We start from the raw sequence: 19,494 nt of genomic DNA on the forward strand, positions 1-19,494 counted from the left end.
GAAAAAGCCACCAAACAACAAAATGAAATTGTTTTCTCTTGTTTTCTGCACTTCACTGTAACCAGGAAGAAGACTAAAACTCCTGGGTTTAGAATATTCCATAGTGCAGACAGCTGATGCAAGCATGGGATGCATGAAAATGAGAGAGCAGTGGCACAGAACACTGATTATCTTCTAAAAGCAGCAACATTAAATTGCATTCAAGCAAAACAAACCCCAAGTGCTTTGACATCTGACTACTGAAGCATTTGGTGGCATTACCATAATTTCCTCTCATGCCCCTGAATTAGCCCATTTCTAAAATAAGCACTGACTGAGTAACTTCTAGGAAGCTTTAAGTGTGAAGATTTTTTTTGTCTTGGAATTACATTTTTATGCAGCATAAGCAACCAAAAAGGGTGAGGAGATAAACCAACACAGTGACAATTCATTGCTGTGCTCACACTCTGCCCTCAGTTTGGAGATCTTTTATTAAAGAGAGACCTTTACACTGGAAGTTTGATTTACTTTTTATGAAAAAGAAATGTGTTGTGCTGAGCATTGCCAGCCATACAATCTTTCCAGGGTTTCCATCTCTGATAAAACTTGGGAAAGAACCAAGGACACTTTGAAGCCAACATCTCTACTGATTGATCTGCAGGGTGTCACACGTGGGACTGACCCAGCCAAGCTTCTGAATGAACTGCCTTCCAGAACCAGGGAATTGCAGCATCTCATTAATGAAGCAACACTCTGGAGTAAGAATCATGCATAAATAATTAGTTCTGCTTCCCTGAGATAAAAAAAATTGAATTCAGCAGAATTAAGGCTAGCACATGATGAATAAGAGTGCAGAAGTTGGCCAAGAGCCATCACTTTAGGGAATAAAAATATTTATTGTTGACTCCCACCCTGCCTAAGTATTTTCATGCACCATAAAAATAGAAGTGGTTTAGAAACTATTGTGCAAGAAAAGTTATTTCAAATTAATAACTAAGAGCACAGAAGACTAGCAGCAACACCCACTATGTTATACAAACCAAATCTCATTTCTGTACTCCATAAGGTGTTCCCTGTACAGTCAGGTCACACCTCACAAAGAACCCACTGCAATGCCACAGAATTGGAAATTAAATCCATTTATACAATTGTCCTGGTTTGGCAGCATCAGGATGAACAGCACATCCCACTGCACCCAGCCTGCCTGCACTCCTCTTGCAGATCTGAGGCAAAAGCTGAAGACAGTGTGAGAATAAACAAACCAATAAATCACACAACTATTTCATTAGCCATTTTTAAAGCACATATAATATTTTGAAGGAAACAATTCAACATATGATGTTAATTATCTGTATTTTCCTTATTTGCTGTACCACACTTGCTCTCTTTTCCTCAGTCCAACCAGCAAATCCAGCCAGGGTAATCACTTACTGCATTTCAGATGGAATTCTGTCAAGCTTAGCACATTAAAAGAGAGCACTAGAAGTGTGTTGCTTCTATATATAAACTGGCTGGCTGGTGCACAGTATGTCTGAATAACATGGCCTGCCTGAGGCTGGATGCAGGTTCTGCTGAATGAGGAAAAAAAAATCCCCTTTTGGAGTTATTTTCAAATAATCAAAGTACCTCATAATGTTCTCAAGGAACAAGAGTGCACACAGCCTTTGGAAAAACCCTTCTCGCCTACCATTTCCACCTCACTACTGAGTTTCTTTGAGCTACTAAGAAGCCTTTCATAAAGTGTATCAGTCAAAGCAGTAGAAATGAAGATTTGAGTACAGAAGGAGACAAAATACTTGGAGAGTTACAAAGTTGTACAGAGGTTTCCCTGCCTGCTGTATCAGACCTTGTCAGCTGCTCCTTTGCTCTGTACCAGCATCACACCTTTAGAATCATAGAATCAGTTGGGTTGGAAAAGACCTCAGAGATCGTCAAGTCCAACCCTTGGTCCAACTCCAGTCCCTTTACCAGATCATGGCACTCAGTGCCACGGCCAAGCTCAGTTGAAAAACCTCCAGGGATGGGGAATCCACCCCCTCTCTGGGCAGCCCATTCCAATGCCTGAGCACTCTCTCTGCAAACAAGTTTTTTCTGCTCTCCAACTTCAATTTCCCCTGGCAGAGCTTGAGCCCATCGTGCCCCCTTGTCCTATTGCTGAGTGCCTGGGAGAAGAGACCAACCCCCACCTGGCCAGAACTTCCCTTCACGCAATTCCAGACAGTGCTGAGGTCACCTCTGAGCCTCCTCTTCTCCAGGCTAAACACCCCCAGCTCCCCAGGAACACCTGACTGTGTTGATGTCACTTCACCACTCTCCATAACCAAACTTGGTTACATGGACCCAACACTAACAGTTGATATCAGTACTATTTAAACTGTATGGGAAGTCAAAATAATTATTATTTTATCCATAAGCACTCACTGCAACAGTTTTGACCCTCAATCCCACAACTTGTTGACAGCAGGAGGAAAATCAGTGTGTTGCAACACTTGTCCTAAGCTGCCATGGTAAGACAGATGTCCAGAGCCCACAACCAAAATTTAATTTAAAAACATTAAAACAAGGGATAATGCTGCAGAAGCCACTCAAAAATGTGAACACAATATTGTTTGAGTACCCCTTAAAAAACCTAAGTCCAAGACAACTTTTTAGTGGTGAAAAAGGTTCCAGGTGCATTCAGTGCATTTTCCTTTCCTAGCCCTGTATTTGAAAATAGGTCTTCTCCTTCTTCCTCATTAAAGAACCTTTCAGCCTGAAAGGGCTGACCTAAAAATTAAGGTATTTAAAAAGCAAATTACCGTTTGGAGTTAAGGACTTTAATAAATGGGAGTTCAAAACAGAAACATTCAAGTATCAAGTCAGAACAAAGGTTTGATCTTTCTTTACATGGAACTTTCATTTATTCAAGTATGAACTATCTACAAGTATTGTTTCCTCACACAGTATATGTATACCTCTAATTTCTGTCACATCAGTCAAGGACATGGGAAGGGAAGGGAAGGGAAGGGAAGGGAAGGGAAGGGAAGGGAAGGGAAGGGAAGGGAAGGGAAGGGAAGGGAAGGGAAGGGAAGGGAAGGGAAGGGAAGGGAAGGGAAGGGAAGGGAAGGGAAGGGAAGGGAAGGGAAGGGAAGGGAAGGGAAGGGAAGGGAAGGGAAGGGAAGGGAAGGGAAGGGAAGGGAAGGGAAGGGAAGGGAAGGGAAGGGAAGGGAAGGGAAGGGAAAGGGGAAGGGGAAGGGGAAAGGGAAAGGGAAAGGGAAAGGGAAAGGGAAAGGGAAAGGGAAAGGGAAAGGGAAAGGGAAAGGGAAAGGGAAAGGGAAAGGGAAAGGGAAAGGGAAAGGGAAAGGGAAAGGGAAAGGGAAAGGGAAAGGGAAAGGGAAAGGGAAAGGGAAAGGGAAAGGGAAAGGGAAAGGGAAAGGGAAAGGGAAAGGGAAAGGAAAGGGAAAGGAAAGGGAAAGGAAAGGGAAAGGAAAAGGAAAGGAAAAGGAAAAGGAAAGGAAAAGGAAAAGGAAAAGGGAAGGGAAAGGAAAGGGAAAGGAAAAGGAAAGGAAAAGGAAAAGGAAAAGAGAGAAGGGGAGGGAGGAAGGCAGGCAGGCAGGAGGGAGGGAAGGCAGGAGGGAGGTAAGGAAGGAAGGAGGGAGGTAAGGAAGGAAGGAGGGAGGGAAGGAGGGAGGGGGAGGGAGGAAGGCAGGCAGGCAGGAGGAAGGGAAGGCAGGAGGGAGGGAAGGAGGGAGGGAAGGAAGGAAGAAGGGAGGGAGGGAAGGAGGGAGGGAAGGAAGAAGAAGGGAGGGAGGGAAGGAAGGAGGGAGGGAAGGAGGGAGGGAAGGAGGGAGGGAGGGAAGGAGGGAGGGAGGGAAGGAGGGAGGGAAGGAGGGAGGGAAGGAAGGAGGGAAGGAGGGAGGGAAGGAGGGAGGGAAGGAGGGAGGGAAGGAGGGAGGGAAGGAGGGAGGGAAGGAGGGAGGGAAGGAGGGAGGGAAGGAGGGAAGGAGGGAAGGAGGGAAGGAAGGAAGGAAGGAAGGAAGGAAGGAAGGAAGGAAGGAAGGAAGGAAGGAAGGAAGGAAGGAAGGAAGGAAGGAAGGAAGGAAGGAAGGAAGGAAGGAAGGAAGGAAGGAAGGAAGGAAGGAAGGAAGGAAGGAAGGAAGGAAGGAAGGAAGGAAGGAAGGAAGGAAGGAAGGAAGGAAGGAAGGAAGGAAGGAAGGAAGGAAGGAAGGAAGGAAGGAAGGAAGGAAGGAAGGAAGGAAGGAAGGAAGGAAGGAAGGAAGGAAGGAAGGAAGGAAGGAAGGAAGGAAGGAAGGAAGGAAGGAAGGAAGGAAGGAAGGAAAAACAATAATAACAACAACAACAACAACAACAACAACAATAATAATAATAATAATAATAATAATAATAATAATAATAATAATAATAATAATAATAATAATAATAATAAATCCCTTAAAGAACATTCCTACTCGACTCCAAGCAAATGAAAGACAAACCAAATTTTTACCTGCAATGTTAAAATTCATAGCAGGAGGTGACCTTTAGTGCACCTTTCCTGAGTGGAATGTTCTCATCCACAAGCAGATTTAATTAAATTTAGCTCTTTAGACTGATTAGGGTTAATAAAGCAATTTGTTAATAGACGTTTTATTATGTTTACAATACAATGCTTTGTTGGACACAGTGTGAGGGTCACAAGCTGCAAGGCACTGGTTTTTCACCCTCTTCAACTGCACTGATTTTATATGAAATTTAAAAGAAACACTGAGAAGATCAGGAGTTCAATACATAAATTAAATTGTACGAAGGACCCTACGAGAGATGGAACCACAGAGGTTTATTTTGATTTTATATATAAAACACACCACACTTCAAATTGACTATACACAAGAGAACTACTCTAAAAATAAAAACTCATGATGTGCAAGAGGACTATTGCAAAAATTGTTATTTTTCATGCCTCTCACCATTAACTACTTGTGTTAAGCACTGGATGGCTCCTCTGTGTAAAAAGCATTTTGGGAGAGCCTGGCAGGAAAGAGTTGCACGGAATTCTTCAAACTGTACCACCTTCCTGTTATATATTATTATATATTCTGCTACAACAAATAGCCCACAGCTCTCTCTCAGGCTACACACATTCCCATGTTAAAACCAGGACACTCCAAACACAGGCTGGAATTCTCCATTTCTAACATCCTTCAAGGAAAGGCCAAAACCTGCTTGAGAAAATCTGATTTAAGGAAAAGTGCCAGAGACACCACCTTAAAAAAAAAGCCTGGAGAAATTGCCTTTTCTTGTTAGTGCACCTGTACCCTGCAGGGTATGGATAACAGCTCCCACTGGATTTACTGGATTTTTTTTTGCTTTACCAGACTTTCTGTCTTTCAAGCACAAAAATCAAACTTCAAACATTTAACAGCAGCGTTCCAACCACGTCTCTCCAAGAGAGGAGCCAAATTCTACATTCAGTTTGCAGAAAAAGCACACAGAGGAAATTTCACAGAGAGAACATCTTAAAAATTCACACTTTTCAAGTAATTTCAAGAGATCTGCCAAAAAATATATTTAAAAAAAATAAAATCTGTCCTCTGTATCTTACTTTTACTACTAGTTCAAAAATTATTATCTACTAAATACACTTACCTGGCCAGAGAACAAGAGTCACCCTCTCATGCTGCTGTCATTCCACATCCCATTCCCTCATGGGAAGAGGAATTCCCTGAAAGAGTCAAGACATGCCAAGACAATTTGCCCAGGGTGCAACGGTGCTGAACAACCCATCAGCTGGGATTAAAGCTAAAAAAACAGCATTGTTGGAGAAATGATTGGACAGCTTTTGCGTGGGGGTGGGACGGGATTAGTGCATCCAAACTGGGGCTGAGCCACAACAGATTACCTGGAGAATCTGTGTCCTAACCCTCACTAACAAATTAGTTTAGTTCAAAATATGCCACCACACACCTTGACTAGTGGCACAACAAAAATGACCTTCGTGGCTGCTTTCTGGAGCTCTGGAAATCAAGGAATGCCACTTGGAACGCACCGACAGCTGAAGCAGAGACAGCTCCCCCTTGGTCACAGCCTTTATTTCCTTGCTCCATTTTTCCCCAGCAATGATTACCACCCAGCAGATACAATTCTGATTTTTATCCTCAGTCTCACAGTCTATTTAACACTCACATTGTGTTGATTGATAAGTTTAATGTCAGGAACAGCTGTGTGTGAAAAATGGCAAAGTAACAAGAAGCAGTGAGAGAACAGGATAAACCAGCAGCAGTTCAGCCCTTGGAGAATCACATTTTATTAGAGGAAATTACAATGAAGACCCAATTCCCTGAAGGTTCACTACCAGCTCCTGAGGTGCACCCAGCAATTTCAGAAATGTTATACATAAGGGCTTTACACCTGATGGTTCTATTCACAGAGCTCTTACCCAAGGCTATTATTTTGGCCCTTTGTAGTGATTTTTAATGGGAAGACTGAAAGAGGAGATCTGCTAAGGCAGAAGCACAGGTAGCAGAGCCCAGAGAAGCATCTCTAGGTAATGCAGATCATAGAATCATAGAATGGATTGGGTTGGAAGAGACCCTCGAGATCATCAAGTCCAACCCTTGGTCCAACTCCAGTCCCTTTACCAGATCATGGCACTCAGTGCCACGGCCAAGCTCAGTTGAAAAACCTCCAGGGATGGGGAATCCACCCCCTCTCTGGGCAGCCCATTCCAATGCCTGAGCACTCTCTCTGCAAACAAGTTTTTTCTCATCTCCAACTTCAATTTCCCCTGGCAGAGCTTGAGCCCATCGTGCCCCCTTGTCCTATTGCTGAGTGCCTGGGAGAAGAGACCAACCCCCACCTGGCCAGAACTTCCCTTCACGCAGTTCCAGACAGTGCTGAGGTCACCTCTGAGCCTCCTCTTCTCCAGGCTGAACACCCCCAGCTCCCTCAGCCTCTCCCCACAGCACTTGTGCTCCAGTCCCTTCTCCAGCCTCGTTGCTCTTCTCTGGCCCCGCTCCAGCCCCTCAAGCTCTTGCCTCAACTGAGGGGCCCAGAACTGAACACAACACTCAAGGTGTGGCCTCCCCAAGGCAGAGTCCAGGGGAAGGGTCACTGCCCTGGGCCTGCTGGCCACACTAGTTTGGATCCAGGCCAGGATCCCATTGGCCTTCTTAGCCACCTGGGAAGTTTGTTTCTGTATTAACAGGTTGAGCCTCCTAAAAAAACGAGGCCAGATTTTTGTACAAGTACAGCTCACGACAAAACCACTGATCTTTACTTTCTAATGCTCAATTTGTAGGTTGCTTGGTTTAGACAACAAGTTGTGGGTTACCTCTTGCCTGAAAATTGTTGTTAAGTGTGACAGGTTATACTTATTCTGTCAGTGATACAAAAGCATCTCATCAGCACACACAGAGAACCTTTCTTTGCTTGCTCTACTTCATCAAATAATGATTTTTTTTTCCCCAGGGTAATTAAACAGGAATGTACAAATATTAATAAAACAAACCACTGTGTAACTCTCTATAAATAAAACACTGACATTCTCTCCATACACCAACATTATCCCTTGTATCCACACACAAGGACACTGTTTCCCAGAGCCCCTGGATTCCTCCACAGTTCATTTAAAGGTTAGGTCACATCACTGTTTCAGTGCACTCATTTCACATCAGGGCAGATTTAAATCTCATATTTAAGAGACAATGGAATAGCATGACCTTTGGGTATTCCAAAACATGTCCCAGAAGCCCACTTCCATTTTCAACAGATGTTGAATCAACATATTTGTCCTTGTAAATCCTCTTACAGCCCAGCAGCACATTCAGCAAAGGAAGGAAAACCAAGACGAGCACACACACATTTCATGTGGGTGAACAGAAATTTTAAGGAAAACAACTTATGGGAAATACACAGTTGCCCAGCAAAGCAACAGGGCAGAGAAAACCAAAATTTTAACTGCCTAATTTCCGAAAAACACACAAAGTTAAATCTGCTATTTTCCTAGCAAGTCCACTGAAAGAACTTCATGTTTGGAATCAGAGAGAAACCAGAAGCAAATACAGATTAAAAAAAAAACACAAACAAACCAGTAGGCTGTTTTCCTTTATTGTTCACAGTCAGCAGAAGCAAACAGGATTTCATGGGTTTGTGTGAAGACTGTAGCACACCAGCACTGATAAAAACACCCATATCTGAACTATCTCGCTCTGAAGCGACATGTGTTTTAAAAAGGAAAAAATGTGAAGCCACAAGAGTCTGATAGGAGACCAGAGCCCAGGGAATTTTCTGCATGTAAAGTACACCAAGAGCCTTTCCTTGCTCTCCTGCCATTCCAGTATGTTAGCTGATAAACGCTCCATAATTAGAAGACCCAAGTGGGGATGCCTGAAATCCATCTGACCTGAGGGAATGAGTTTAAAAACCTGACCCAGCTTTTAGAGTGCCAGATACTGCTGTATTGCATTTCTGTCTACTGGAAGGGGCTGGCAAAGGCAAACAGAAGAGACAGACTCAACTAAACATGGTATTCAAACGTGGGATTAGGGAAAGGTTATTTTGGGACGTAGGAAGTACTCAAAAGAGGAAGGCAAAGAAAAAAAAGAATATTAAATTTAAATCAGATGCTGGCAAAGGGAAAGGTCACAAGATACGCAAAAGCAGAAACCAAGAGGGAAGAAATATTACTCCTCTGCATTCCCTGCCTGTGCAGAGCTCTGCACTGAAGGCATCTGTTGGACTGCAGGAATAGTTTGCAAGAGTCACCAGTGAGACAGAGGCATCATCACTTCACTGCAGGCAACATTAACACACAAGTCACTGCCCAACCAGTCAAACCAGTAAACACGCAAATAAACTGCATTTGTGGAACTCTTCCAGTAACTTTTATCATTCTGGGAGAGATAAATCACTCTGACACTAATGACATCCAAAAACTGCAAGTAATGATATTATGGTAGGAAAAGCCTAACTCCGAGGGATGTGTTTGAAGTCAGTCAGAGATACCATCTTGTTTGTTTCTTTGATAGAATCACAGAATCACAGAATCAAGGGGGTTGGAAAAGACCTCAGAGATCGTCAAGTCCAACCCTTGGGCCAACTCCAGTCCCTTTACCAGATCATGGCACTCAGTGCCATGGCCAAGCTCAACTGAAAAACCTCCAGGGATGGGGAATCCACCCCCTCTCTGGGCAGCCCATTCCAATGCCTGAGCACTCTCTCTGCAAACAAGTTTTTTCTCATCTCCAACTTCAATTTCCCCTGGCAGAGCTTGAGCCCATCGTGCCCCCTTGTCCTATTGCTGAGTGCCTGGGAGAAGAGACCAACCCCCACCTGGCCAGAACTTCCCTTCAGGCACTTCCAGACAGTGCTGAGGTCACCTCTGAGTCTCCTCTTCTCCAGGTTAAACACCCCCAGCTCCCTCAGCCTCTCCCCACAGCACTTGTGCTCCAGTCCCTTCTCCAGCCTCGTTGCTCTTCTCTGGCCCCGCTCCAGCCCCTCAAGCTCTTGCCTCAACTGAGGGGCCCAGAACTGAACACAACACTCAAGGTGTGGCCTCCCCAAGGCAGAGTCCAGGGGAAGGGTCACTGCCCTGGGCCTGCTGGCCACGCTAGTTTGGATCCAGGCCAGGATCCCATTGGCCTTCTTGGATACAAATTGACTAATCCACTCTCATTCATATAAACCTTCCAACAGCTACGGGGAAAGAAAACTGTTGCTCTGAAATCTAAGTATCATATTTGCCATTCTTCACACACCAAGGATAACAAGCACTGCCCTACCTAATTACCAGGTATTAAAAATAGGAACACGGCCCTGATGATGCACCTGGTAATTTTGGTTTACCAAAGGCTACGATTTCTTGTATGGCATCATATAACACAAAAGTAAAATCTAAATATTTCCTCCCAGCACACAGGAGCTGATGAAGCATGAGAGAACTAGAAGGCATTTGGTGTTTTTGCAAGTACAATGTCAGGATTAAGCTGTTTGACAAAAGAAGCTCTAATCTTGCAGAGAAAACAACATGCAGGAAGGAGGAAAGAGCAGTGATGAACCAGCAAGGAGTTACATGTACTGGGAAACGAAGAGGCTTCCCTGACACATCCAGGACTGGAACACAGCTCGGATTTGGCACTGTGGGATCACTTTCCTTGCCTCCAGCTCAACTCTTAAGTGCTGCAGGAGTATTTAGGTGGATAAACTCAGGGTCCCTGCCAAGCTGTTGGCTCTCGGGCTGCAGGAGCACAGAAGGGCAAAGCAGATGCGACTGAACAAATCCTCCTCTCTTCAGATCACACCCAGGCTGTGTCATACCCCAAGTACATCTCAAAGCAATCAACTCCCCAGCTCCAGGTCAGAGATTTTTAATGAGTAATTAGCTCAGACACTCATTTTTCTTGGCACAGAATGGTATCTTAAGTCCCTAAATTAAGAAAACCTATTTCAATGTATTCAGTGAAACTTCCAAGTCAGAACGAGTCCCTCAAAGTTTTACACCAGGGCTGTGCCCTCTGTGTAGAAGTATACTCAAAACCCAAAACACCCATTCTTTCTTAACCAAGAAATAAGTAGTTTGGTTAAAACTTTCAAATTTTTAGCTCTGAGAATAAAGTCAACATTTTTGTTGTAAGTATTTGAGGACAAACATCCCCCTTTCAGAATCCCACACCCCAGATTAGCACTCACTTCACACAAGAAAACATGAAACATTGAGCAGATGGAGGAAGACAACACAGGATTGCAGGCCAGATGTTGTAGTGCAAGTCAAATCCACCTTGGGAAGACATGAGACACTGCTTCATTTAGCTGGGATACACCCTCTTCTGCCCAGTTTTTGGTTTAGGCACATATCCACATCCTAAAACAAGCAACACTCAGTTCTGGAAAAAGCATTAGTCAGAGTTAGTTTCTGTCTCCTCTTCTCCAAACACTCAAAACTCTCAGCGGGTTAGGCCATAAAAGTGCTCCCAGCTCTGCTCATCAGGAAATATTTTCCAATCCTTTCCCTTCAAGCTGCCCTCCACACTTCATGCTTGCCCTCACTAAGTTAAGTTTGTTTAAAGGCAGAATTAGGATCCACCCAAATATGAATGGGAAATGTCTTTGGTGCTGAGGTCTAACCAGTGAGTACCCTGGGTAAGGACAGTTGTCAAACTCACACGGTGGGCAGTTATGGCACATTCCTGCCAACATGAAAGTGGTACTTGTGTGGTTTTTCCCAGCCTCTGAACACATGACTTTTGCACCCACTCTGTAGCCTCCAAAAATCATTAGTTTTTAACAGCCTGACCAGAACTTCCACATTTACATAAAGAAAATTATGTCATATAGTCATTCAGCTACCTGAAGTCACACACTGCACAGCACTTCCTATGCAATTAAAACACCATGTGCCTACAGCAAAGTATGGCTTTATTTAGTATTCATTATGTCATACCAAGCTTTAATTTCAACAGTTAAACCTTCTACAACCAGGGCTCTGGGAGCTGAAACACTGGTGGTTCTCCATCCTCAAAATACCTGCGCTCCAGCACATCAGACTATCCAGTATAAGAGGACACTGCCACCAGTCCCACTGTCCTGTAAGAGGTCACACTACTCATAGGATGAAGTGCCACACAGCAGCTCTTCACCATCAGGAATTTACCTTACAAGACCTTACTTTGAAGAGTTTAAAGCAAAATTAGGGACAAAGATGCTAGGCTGGAATCCAGGGATCACAGTCCCCTTGAACAGCAGTGATCTGTTACCACAACTCATCCCAGCTACCCATCGTATGAAAGACATCTAACCTAGGAGTTGCCCAACACTAACTGCAAGACTATACACCAAGCCTGACCATAAGGATGAATTTTAAATGTATTTTTGCTTAATGTAATGCTCTCGTTTCAATGCACATATCAGTTTGTTTTCCAGAATTAGATGGGAAAATTCTACAGCCTGCTTCTTCTTCCATAACTGAAACAGGGTGGAAGGAAAGGAGAGTGTCTTGGGAGTAGATGGCTACAGATATCTTCCCACAAGAAGCCCTTAAGCACTTCCCTCATCTTTCCCATGTGATGAAGCCCAAAAATCAGCTATTTTTCTACTACATGCAAGGCCAGCTGTGTCTCTGGTGGATCCAGAGGGACGAGCAGGAGCACCAGATATCATGGAGCTTTGTCTGCTTCTCATATTGAAATAACCATGCACCTTCCCTTCTCAGAAGCATCTCTGGAATTTAAAATAAACATCTCAAAGCCACCTTAAAACTTATCTGAAGGAAAACTTGGCTTACTGCAGCTCCCTTGCCCCCTCCCCACACACCATTCCAATGGGCAGCTTCTCCCCAAAAAGTATTTCAACACAAGCGAGACAACAGCTGATATGTCAGAGCTGCTATTTTAAGGATTGCCTACGAGTGCTTCTGCCTAGCTAGAAAGATTCACTGCCTTGGCAAACTGCTGACTTGACAGGCAGGACCTTGCTTCACAAGCCCCAAATATTATGTGGATTATGCTCCTTGCACCCAACAGGTGAAAAAAGAAAATCTGCACAGTGCTGAAAGCCTTGCAAGTACATTTGAGCTCCAACTTCATTCAGTGGCAGGGCTGGAAAAACATCCTTCTAGATGAGGTAATGATTAGTGTGACATCCTGCAGCCAAGCTCAGCATCTGGGCTTGCAAAGAAAGAGGCTGGGCTTCCCATGCTGTTAATCCTACCAGTAGCCTCCTGCTTGACTGAAACAGGAATCACAGTTCCTAAACAGCTGTTTCCCCGGACAGCAGAGAACAGCTGAAGAGGACTCAGGCCAGGCACTGACACAAAAAGCAGGCAACTAATTATTCCAAGTTGCAATAGGCATATTGTGAGGCAGACAGTGCACTGAGAAAGGGGCTGCAACCAGCTATTTAATTAACATGAGATGGGGCTTAAGGTTTTTATCTTGCTTCTCAAACCATCCAAAGCTGCTCCTTCACACAAGGCTGGAGAAGGGACTGGAGCACAAGTGCTGTGGGGAGAGGCTGAGGGAGCTGGGGGTGTTTAGCCTGGAGAAGAGGAGGCTCAGAGGTGACCTCAGCACTGTCTGGAACTGCCTGAAGGGAAGTTCTGGCCAGGTGGGGGTTGGTCTCTTCTCCCAGGCACTCAGCAATAGGACAAGGGGGCACGATGGGCTCAAGCTCTGCCAGGGGAAATTGAAGTTGGAGAGCAGAAAAATCTTCTTTGCAGAGAGAGTGCTCAGGCATTGGAATGGGCTGCCCAGAGAGGGGGTGGATTCCCCATCCCTGGAGGTTTTTCAACTGAGCTTGGCCGTGGCACTGAGTGCCATGATCTGGTAAAGGGACTGGAGTTGGACCAAGGGTTGGACTTGATGATCTCGGAGGTCTTTTCCAACCCAATCCATTCTGTGATTCTGTGATTTCTTTTTTAAGAGATTGTAAGTGATGCCAATGCTGTTGGTTGCATATACAGACATAAAACCTTTGAGGAGTGTTCAATGAGGTACATACTTGCTACATAAAATCATCTCAAATTTGGAACAATTCCCCACGCCCTACTGGCAAAGATCGCCTACAAAGTCCTCCTTCTCTCCTATATTTAGGTCAGCCGGGCTGAGTCAAGCTCTCCAAGAGCATCCCTTGCTTTCATAACTTTCTGTTCTAGAAGGGAGACTTAACAGCCAGACATGCTTTTTCACATCATACATTAACCCTCATAAAGGCAGAAAGTAATGCAATAAAAAAATTAGTCAAGCACTGGTGCTATGTAAGCCAGACTGTTTCTAGGGGCTTCTCTTGGAACGTTCACCTGCCTTACAAAAGCCTTCACCCATCTGTAATGCCAAATACTGCCCAAAAATGTTCCACAACTCTGAAAGAGGCACACAGATCTCACATGGGCATTACCTCCTCTATCCTCAGGGAACATGTGGCTTTAAATGCTCTGGTTTGCACAACAGTTCAATAAAGTTTGAGTGGCTTGTGTTCACATCCATAAACCTCCATTCTGCTTCGTTTAGCTTCGACTTTCACCAAATTGTTTCCATCTCTCTTTATGGAAGTCACCCACATTGCTGTATAAACTAGAGATTTCTCCCCCAGATTATCCCCTCAATTCAAAAGATTTCACATTCAATAATCACAGCAGCTCTTCACTAGTCCCAAAACTCCAATTTAGGCTTTTGAGTTCCTTAATACCTTCTTACTGTAACCAGTAAAACTGGCTGGTTGGTTTCACCTGCATTTTGAGCTTTTTCTAATCAGCGACACTTCCTGCTCCTTCCCAGGAGTGTAACATTCCAATTCTTGAATCACTAGAACACAAGCTAATGTCCAAAGTAATACTCCAATGAAACAATCAAATTAATGATCTATAAACTAATCATTGCAGTTATTTAAAAAATAATACTTATGTACATATAAGTATGTAGGTGACAATTCTTGAAAGTGACATAAAAGTGTACAAAGAATGGAGACAACTGTCAGGAGGTTACTTCCTTGAACAATAAATTATGTTGCTTGAATTACTAATTTCAAAATAATTACCAGCTAAAGAGTTCTACTCTGTAAAATGGTAGATGAAAAGGATTTCCAGCACAGGGATGACACAGGGCAGGACTGTTTTTCTGAGCAGTGTAACATACTTGTTTGCAAACCAGTGGCAAAACAATGTGTCAAGTACTTCCCTAATAAAAAGAAGAAATTGACCTTGTTCTTCCTCATTCAGGAAAACAAAAAACAGTAAGCAATATTACCTGCCTGTAAGAAAAATACCTCATCTACACAGAGGGAGTTCCTGGGTGGATTTGCAAAATTCCTTCTGCTCACATAACACTTGATTATTAAATAGTGGTAGTTAGCAACAAAAATATTCCCCCAGGAACGGTGTCTCGATAAATCACATCAAACCCATGCAATGCCAGTGGGAAGGCAGCTCCTGGAAGGTTCAGCAGCCCAGGACTGCTCTCCCAAACCACTCGTGCACCAGCCCAGGAGATGATTGCGCAGGACGCGATTCCCGCCGGCTGTGCTGGCACAGACCCTGAGGAGTATCAAACTGTTCGACTTTGCAAACACAGCTGGCACGTCCTCACCGAGAAATGAAACAGCCCAAAAGTTTCCATTGACCTAAACACAGAATAATCTCCTGGCGTCAGTGCGAGTCTGAAAGCAGAGAAGCCGCTCACTGTCATCTGGAAGAGCTGACAGCCGGGGAACACGAGCTCAGCAATACAAGCCAGGTGTGCCTCCTGCAAATCCTGAGTGGCAGTCGTCTGGGGCTGTTAGAAACCCAGCACACCGTGTTCTCCTGTTAATTATATTTACATATTTACCATCCACTTAATTACCATGTCTGTCAGGAACTCCGCAGCCAGATTTAGTGGTACTGCACAGCACCTTTACCTCTGCTCTGAATAGGTCCAGACAAGGTGATGAACTACTTGCAGCTGATCTAGTTCAGAAATTGCCTCCAACATTAAAACTTACTACTGATTAACAGGACTAATACTACTCCGGCTTAGGAGTCACTGCAATGTGCTTCACCACTTCCTTGGTTACTTCCCCTCAAGACCAACCGCTCTCAGATCCTACAGGCAAGGACTCCCCTCCTCACCACGCCAGGCTCTGCCTCGCTCTGCACACACACACAGCAAGACACCCTGGCTGCAAATTCAAAGAAAAAAAATCATGCTTCAAATGGCAGGAGTTTAAGAGAATCCTTACAAGTCACTGTCTCCTTATAGGAGCGCATGGTGCAGGAAGAATGGAGGATTTGTCAAGATACACTGACAATCACAAAATAAAACTGGGAAGTGTCAAAGCAGCACAACCCTTTTGGGAGAAAACCAGAAGGAGAGAAGATGCATGTATTTCAGCTTACTCCCAGGGATCCCAAGGGAAATCTCTATGGATTGGTGTAGTTCAGGTGCTCTTTTAGGCTCCCATCTAAACATTGGAAAAATAGGATTCTACAATCTACAAATAAAGCATCTCTGGCTTCTGGATAACAAAGACCAAAGGAAAGAGAGGAGTGAAAACCTACATGCACATCCATGTCTATGTCCCAGCTTTGTGTAAATAACTGTGAGGAAGACTGGGAGAGCCCAAATGTCAGTAACCCTTGCACCCTTTTTAACATCAAGACTATCAGCATCCCTATTAGGAGGAGACAAAAGGCTTAATTGCATTTTTTCAGAGCTTTTAAGATCACACAGAAGCAATCACCTGGGATCCTTTGTGTGGAAAACAGGCAGTTAAACAACAAAACAATAGTAAGTGCATAAAACCCAGAGACAGTGTAATGGGAATGGTTAAAATAATATGGGAAAATGCTGAACCTTGAACTTGGCAGTTCACAGTTTTAGCACTCCAGGGAAAAGATAAAAGACATGCCTGTGTTGGGCTTTGTGAGCAAACAGAGTTGTCCTTTAAACAAACCCCAGGAGAAGGAAAAAACCCCACAAAACACCACAATATTTGAGGCCTCAAACCACTGCACAATGCAGCGAAAATCAGATCTAAGATAAAGAAGAGAGAAAGTGAGAGAAAAATGTGCAACAAAGGACAACCTAGGCCCCCTGTTACAAACCCACGTTTTCTGTGGTCAGATGAAAGCACGGCCAGGACATAGTTATGGAATTGAACCTCTCATCCTGGAACAATGCTTAGAATGTTTTCATAGAATCGTAGAATTGATTGGGTTGGAAAAGACCTCCGAGATCATCAAGTCCAACCCTTGGTCCAACTCCAGTCCCTTTACCAGATCACAGCACTCAGGGCCACGGCCAAGCTCAGTTGAAAAACCTCCAGGGATGGGGAATCCACCCCCTCTCTGGGCAGCCCATTCCAATCCCTGAGCACTCTCTCTGCAAACAAGTTTTTTCTGCTCTCCAACTTCAATTTCCCCTGGCAGAGCTTGAGCCCCTTGTCCTATTGCTGAGTGCCTTTTCACAACTCAAACTCTAACAGTCACTCTTACCTGCTATCTTATGTCCCTGTAATGAGCTGTTGTCCTCCTACCTCAAACTCCATGCCCAGGAACTTTCCCATCTTCTCACCATACTGCCACAAAACTCTGCCTTCTGGAAACCCACTGTGTGAATCACTCACACAAATGTCAGTCTACTGCACGTGTTCCAAAGATGCTACAGACCATTTCAAAATGGTACACAAGAATATTACTGTTAATGATAACAAGGTGCACGATGCCACAGCTAACTCAACCCACCAGCCAGTGCTACCAAAAACAAGCTGCACATTAGCATCCTTCTTGCCCTGCTGCAGCTGTGATTCAGGAAAGGAAACCAAGGGAGACTTAAATCTCTTCTAGAGGAGTGACTTATCTTGTAACCCATCTTGGGGTCAGGCCAACACCAGCAAGGAGACACACATAACCCATACCAGGGGAAGCAGATGGCACGTTCAGCAGCTGCCGACACCAGAGAGCTCAGATACAGAGAATCATAGAACGGGTTGGGTTGGCAGGGGCCTTAAAGCTCATCCAGTTCCAACCCCTTGCCATGGGCAGGGACACCATCCACTAGACCAGGCTGCTCAGAACACCACCCACTTCCAGGGATGGGGCTTCCACAACTTCTGGGCAACCTGTGCCAGTGCCTCACCACTCTCACAGTCAAGAATTTCTTCGTAATATCGAATCTAAACCTACTCTCTGTCAGTGTGAAGACATTACCCCATGTCTTGTCACTGTATGCTCTTGTAAATAGCCTCTCTCCATCCTTATTGTAGGCTCTGTACTAGAGAACAACCCCAGGGCTGCTCATCCCACTTTCAGGTTGGGGTTGTCTATCTATCCTACTGGAAAACTTTGGGAGAAAGGATGTAGAACAACCTGTGTCAGATTTTATAAAGATAAAAACCAAATTCACATAATTCCGGTTACCAGTGAACCAACACAGCTGTACCCAAGAAGGACAAGAAGGTGGAAGGCACTCACCACCAGCTGGTTTAACTGGTTAAAGTCACACTGAGCACAATGCAGTGTCCAGTGGGCAGCAATATAAATACAATCAGTTCTCAGGTCAGAGGGTTCACTTATGCCTTCACCCAGCATCACCTTGCAGTATTCTGGCTTTATTTTTCCACTGCCATCCCTGGAAGTGTCCAAGGCCAGGCTGGACCGGGCTTGGAACAACCTAAGCTGGTGGAAGGTATCCTTGACCATGGCAACGGCTTGGAACTGCATGACCCTTAAGGTCCCTTCCAACCCAAACCACCCTGTGATTCCACGATTTGTAAGCATCCCTAGCACACCCGAGCGGCCTATTTCCAGCGGTTCCCACCGATCTCGGTGGTTCCCAGCAGCAGACGGTGGCTGTCCGCTCCCGGGGGCGCTGGGGGGCTCCGGCCCCGCACTCCCTTCCCGCACCGACATCCCGGCGGTGCCCGGGGATGGGATGCTCACACCGGCGGCGGCGAACAAGGGTTTGCTCCTCGCCCTTGAGCGGCCGTGGGGCGGGGACGCCTGCGCGGCGCTGGGGGAGCCCGGCGGGGCCGGAGAGGGGAGGGAGGAGGATGGAGGAGGGAGAAGGGGGATGGAGAACGGAGAAGGGGGATGGAGAACGGGGGATGGAGAAGGGAGAAGGGGGATGGAGAAGGGAGAAGGGGGATGGAGAAGGGACAAGGGAGAATGGAAAAGGGGGATGGAGAAGAGAGAATGGGGATGGAGAAGAGAGAATGGGGATGGAGAAGAGAGAATGGGGATGGAGAAGAGAGAATGGGGATGGAGAAGGGACAAGGGGGATGGAAAAGGGAGAAGGGGGATGGAGAAGGGGGATAGAGAAGAGGGATGGAGAAGGGACAAGGGGGATGCCGCCTCCCGCCGCTCACCTCGCGGGCGATCTGGTTGAGCGCATCGTCCTCCGCCGTCAGGCGCTCCCGGTTCGGCAGCCGCTTTCTCCCGGTCCCCTGCGTGCCCATGGCGGACCCGAGCGGACCGGATCGGTCCTGGCCCTGGCCCCGGTCCCGGACCCGGCCCCGACCCGGCCCCGCCGCCCGCCAGCGCCGACCGACCCTCCGGCACCGACCGCCCGACCGACCCTCCCTCCCGCCGCCTCCGCCGCACCGCCCCCCGCCCCGCGCATGCGCCGCCGTCCCCCGCGCGGAGGGGCCGGGAAGGGCCCCTGGAACCGGCGTGCGGAGAGTCCTGCCCGCAGCACCCACCATTGCCCAGCGTGGGGGCCCTGGGGGGTCCCTGCCCGCGGCACCCACCATTGCCCAGCGTGGGGGCCCTGGGGGGTCCCTGCCCGCAGCACCCACCATTGCCCAGCGTGGGGGCCCTGGGGGGTCCCTGCCCGCGTCACCCACCATTGCCCAGCATGGGCTGCCTGCCCACGGCACCCACCATTGCCCAGTATGGGAGCCCTGGGGGGTCCCTGCCCGCAGCACCCACCATTGCCCAGCGTGGGGGCCCTGGGGGGTCCCTGCCCGCGGCACCCACCATTGCCTCAGCATGGGGGCCCTGGGGGGTCCCTGCCCGCGTCACCCACCATTGCCCAGCATGGGCTGCCTGCCCACGGCACCCACCATTGCCCA

The 19,494-nt window shown here is 46.3% G+C and overlaps 1 protein-coding gene across 5 annotated transcripts in view; it reads right to left on the reverse strand.

Moving 5' to 3' along the window:
* Positions 1-18,986, reverse strand: part of LRRFIP1 (LRR binding FLII interacting protein 1) — a 128,844-nt gene extending 109,858 nt beyond the window's left edge. For 2 of the 5 annotated variants that reach the window (XM_071561939.1, XM_071561940.1), the window contains exon 1: positions 18,790-18,986. In XM_071561939.1, coding sequence (XP_071418040.1) covers positions 18,790-18,879 — 90 coding nt within the window. In that variant the 5' untranslated portion in view covers positions 18,880-18,986. The remainder of the gene's footprint in view (positions 1-18,789) is intronic. The other 3 variants (XM_071561935.1, XM_071561936.1, XM_071561938.1) reach the window with 3 other exon arrangements.
* Between the last annotated feature and the right edge of the window lie 508 nt (positions 18,987-19,494).

This window comes from Pithys albifrons, chromosome 8 (genome assembly GCF_047495875.1).
Source record: "Pithys albifrons albifrons isolate INPA30051 chromosome 8, PitAlb_v1, whole genome shotgun sequence".
NCBI classification, from domain to species: Eukaryota; Metazoa; Chordata; class Aves; order Passeriformes; family Thamnophilidae; genus Pithys; species Pithys albifrons.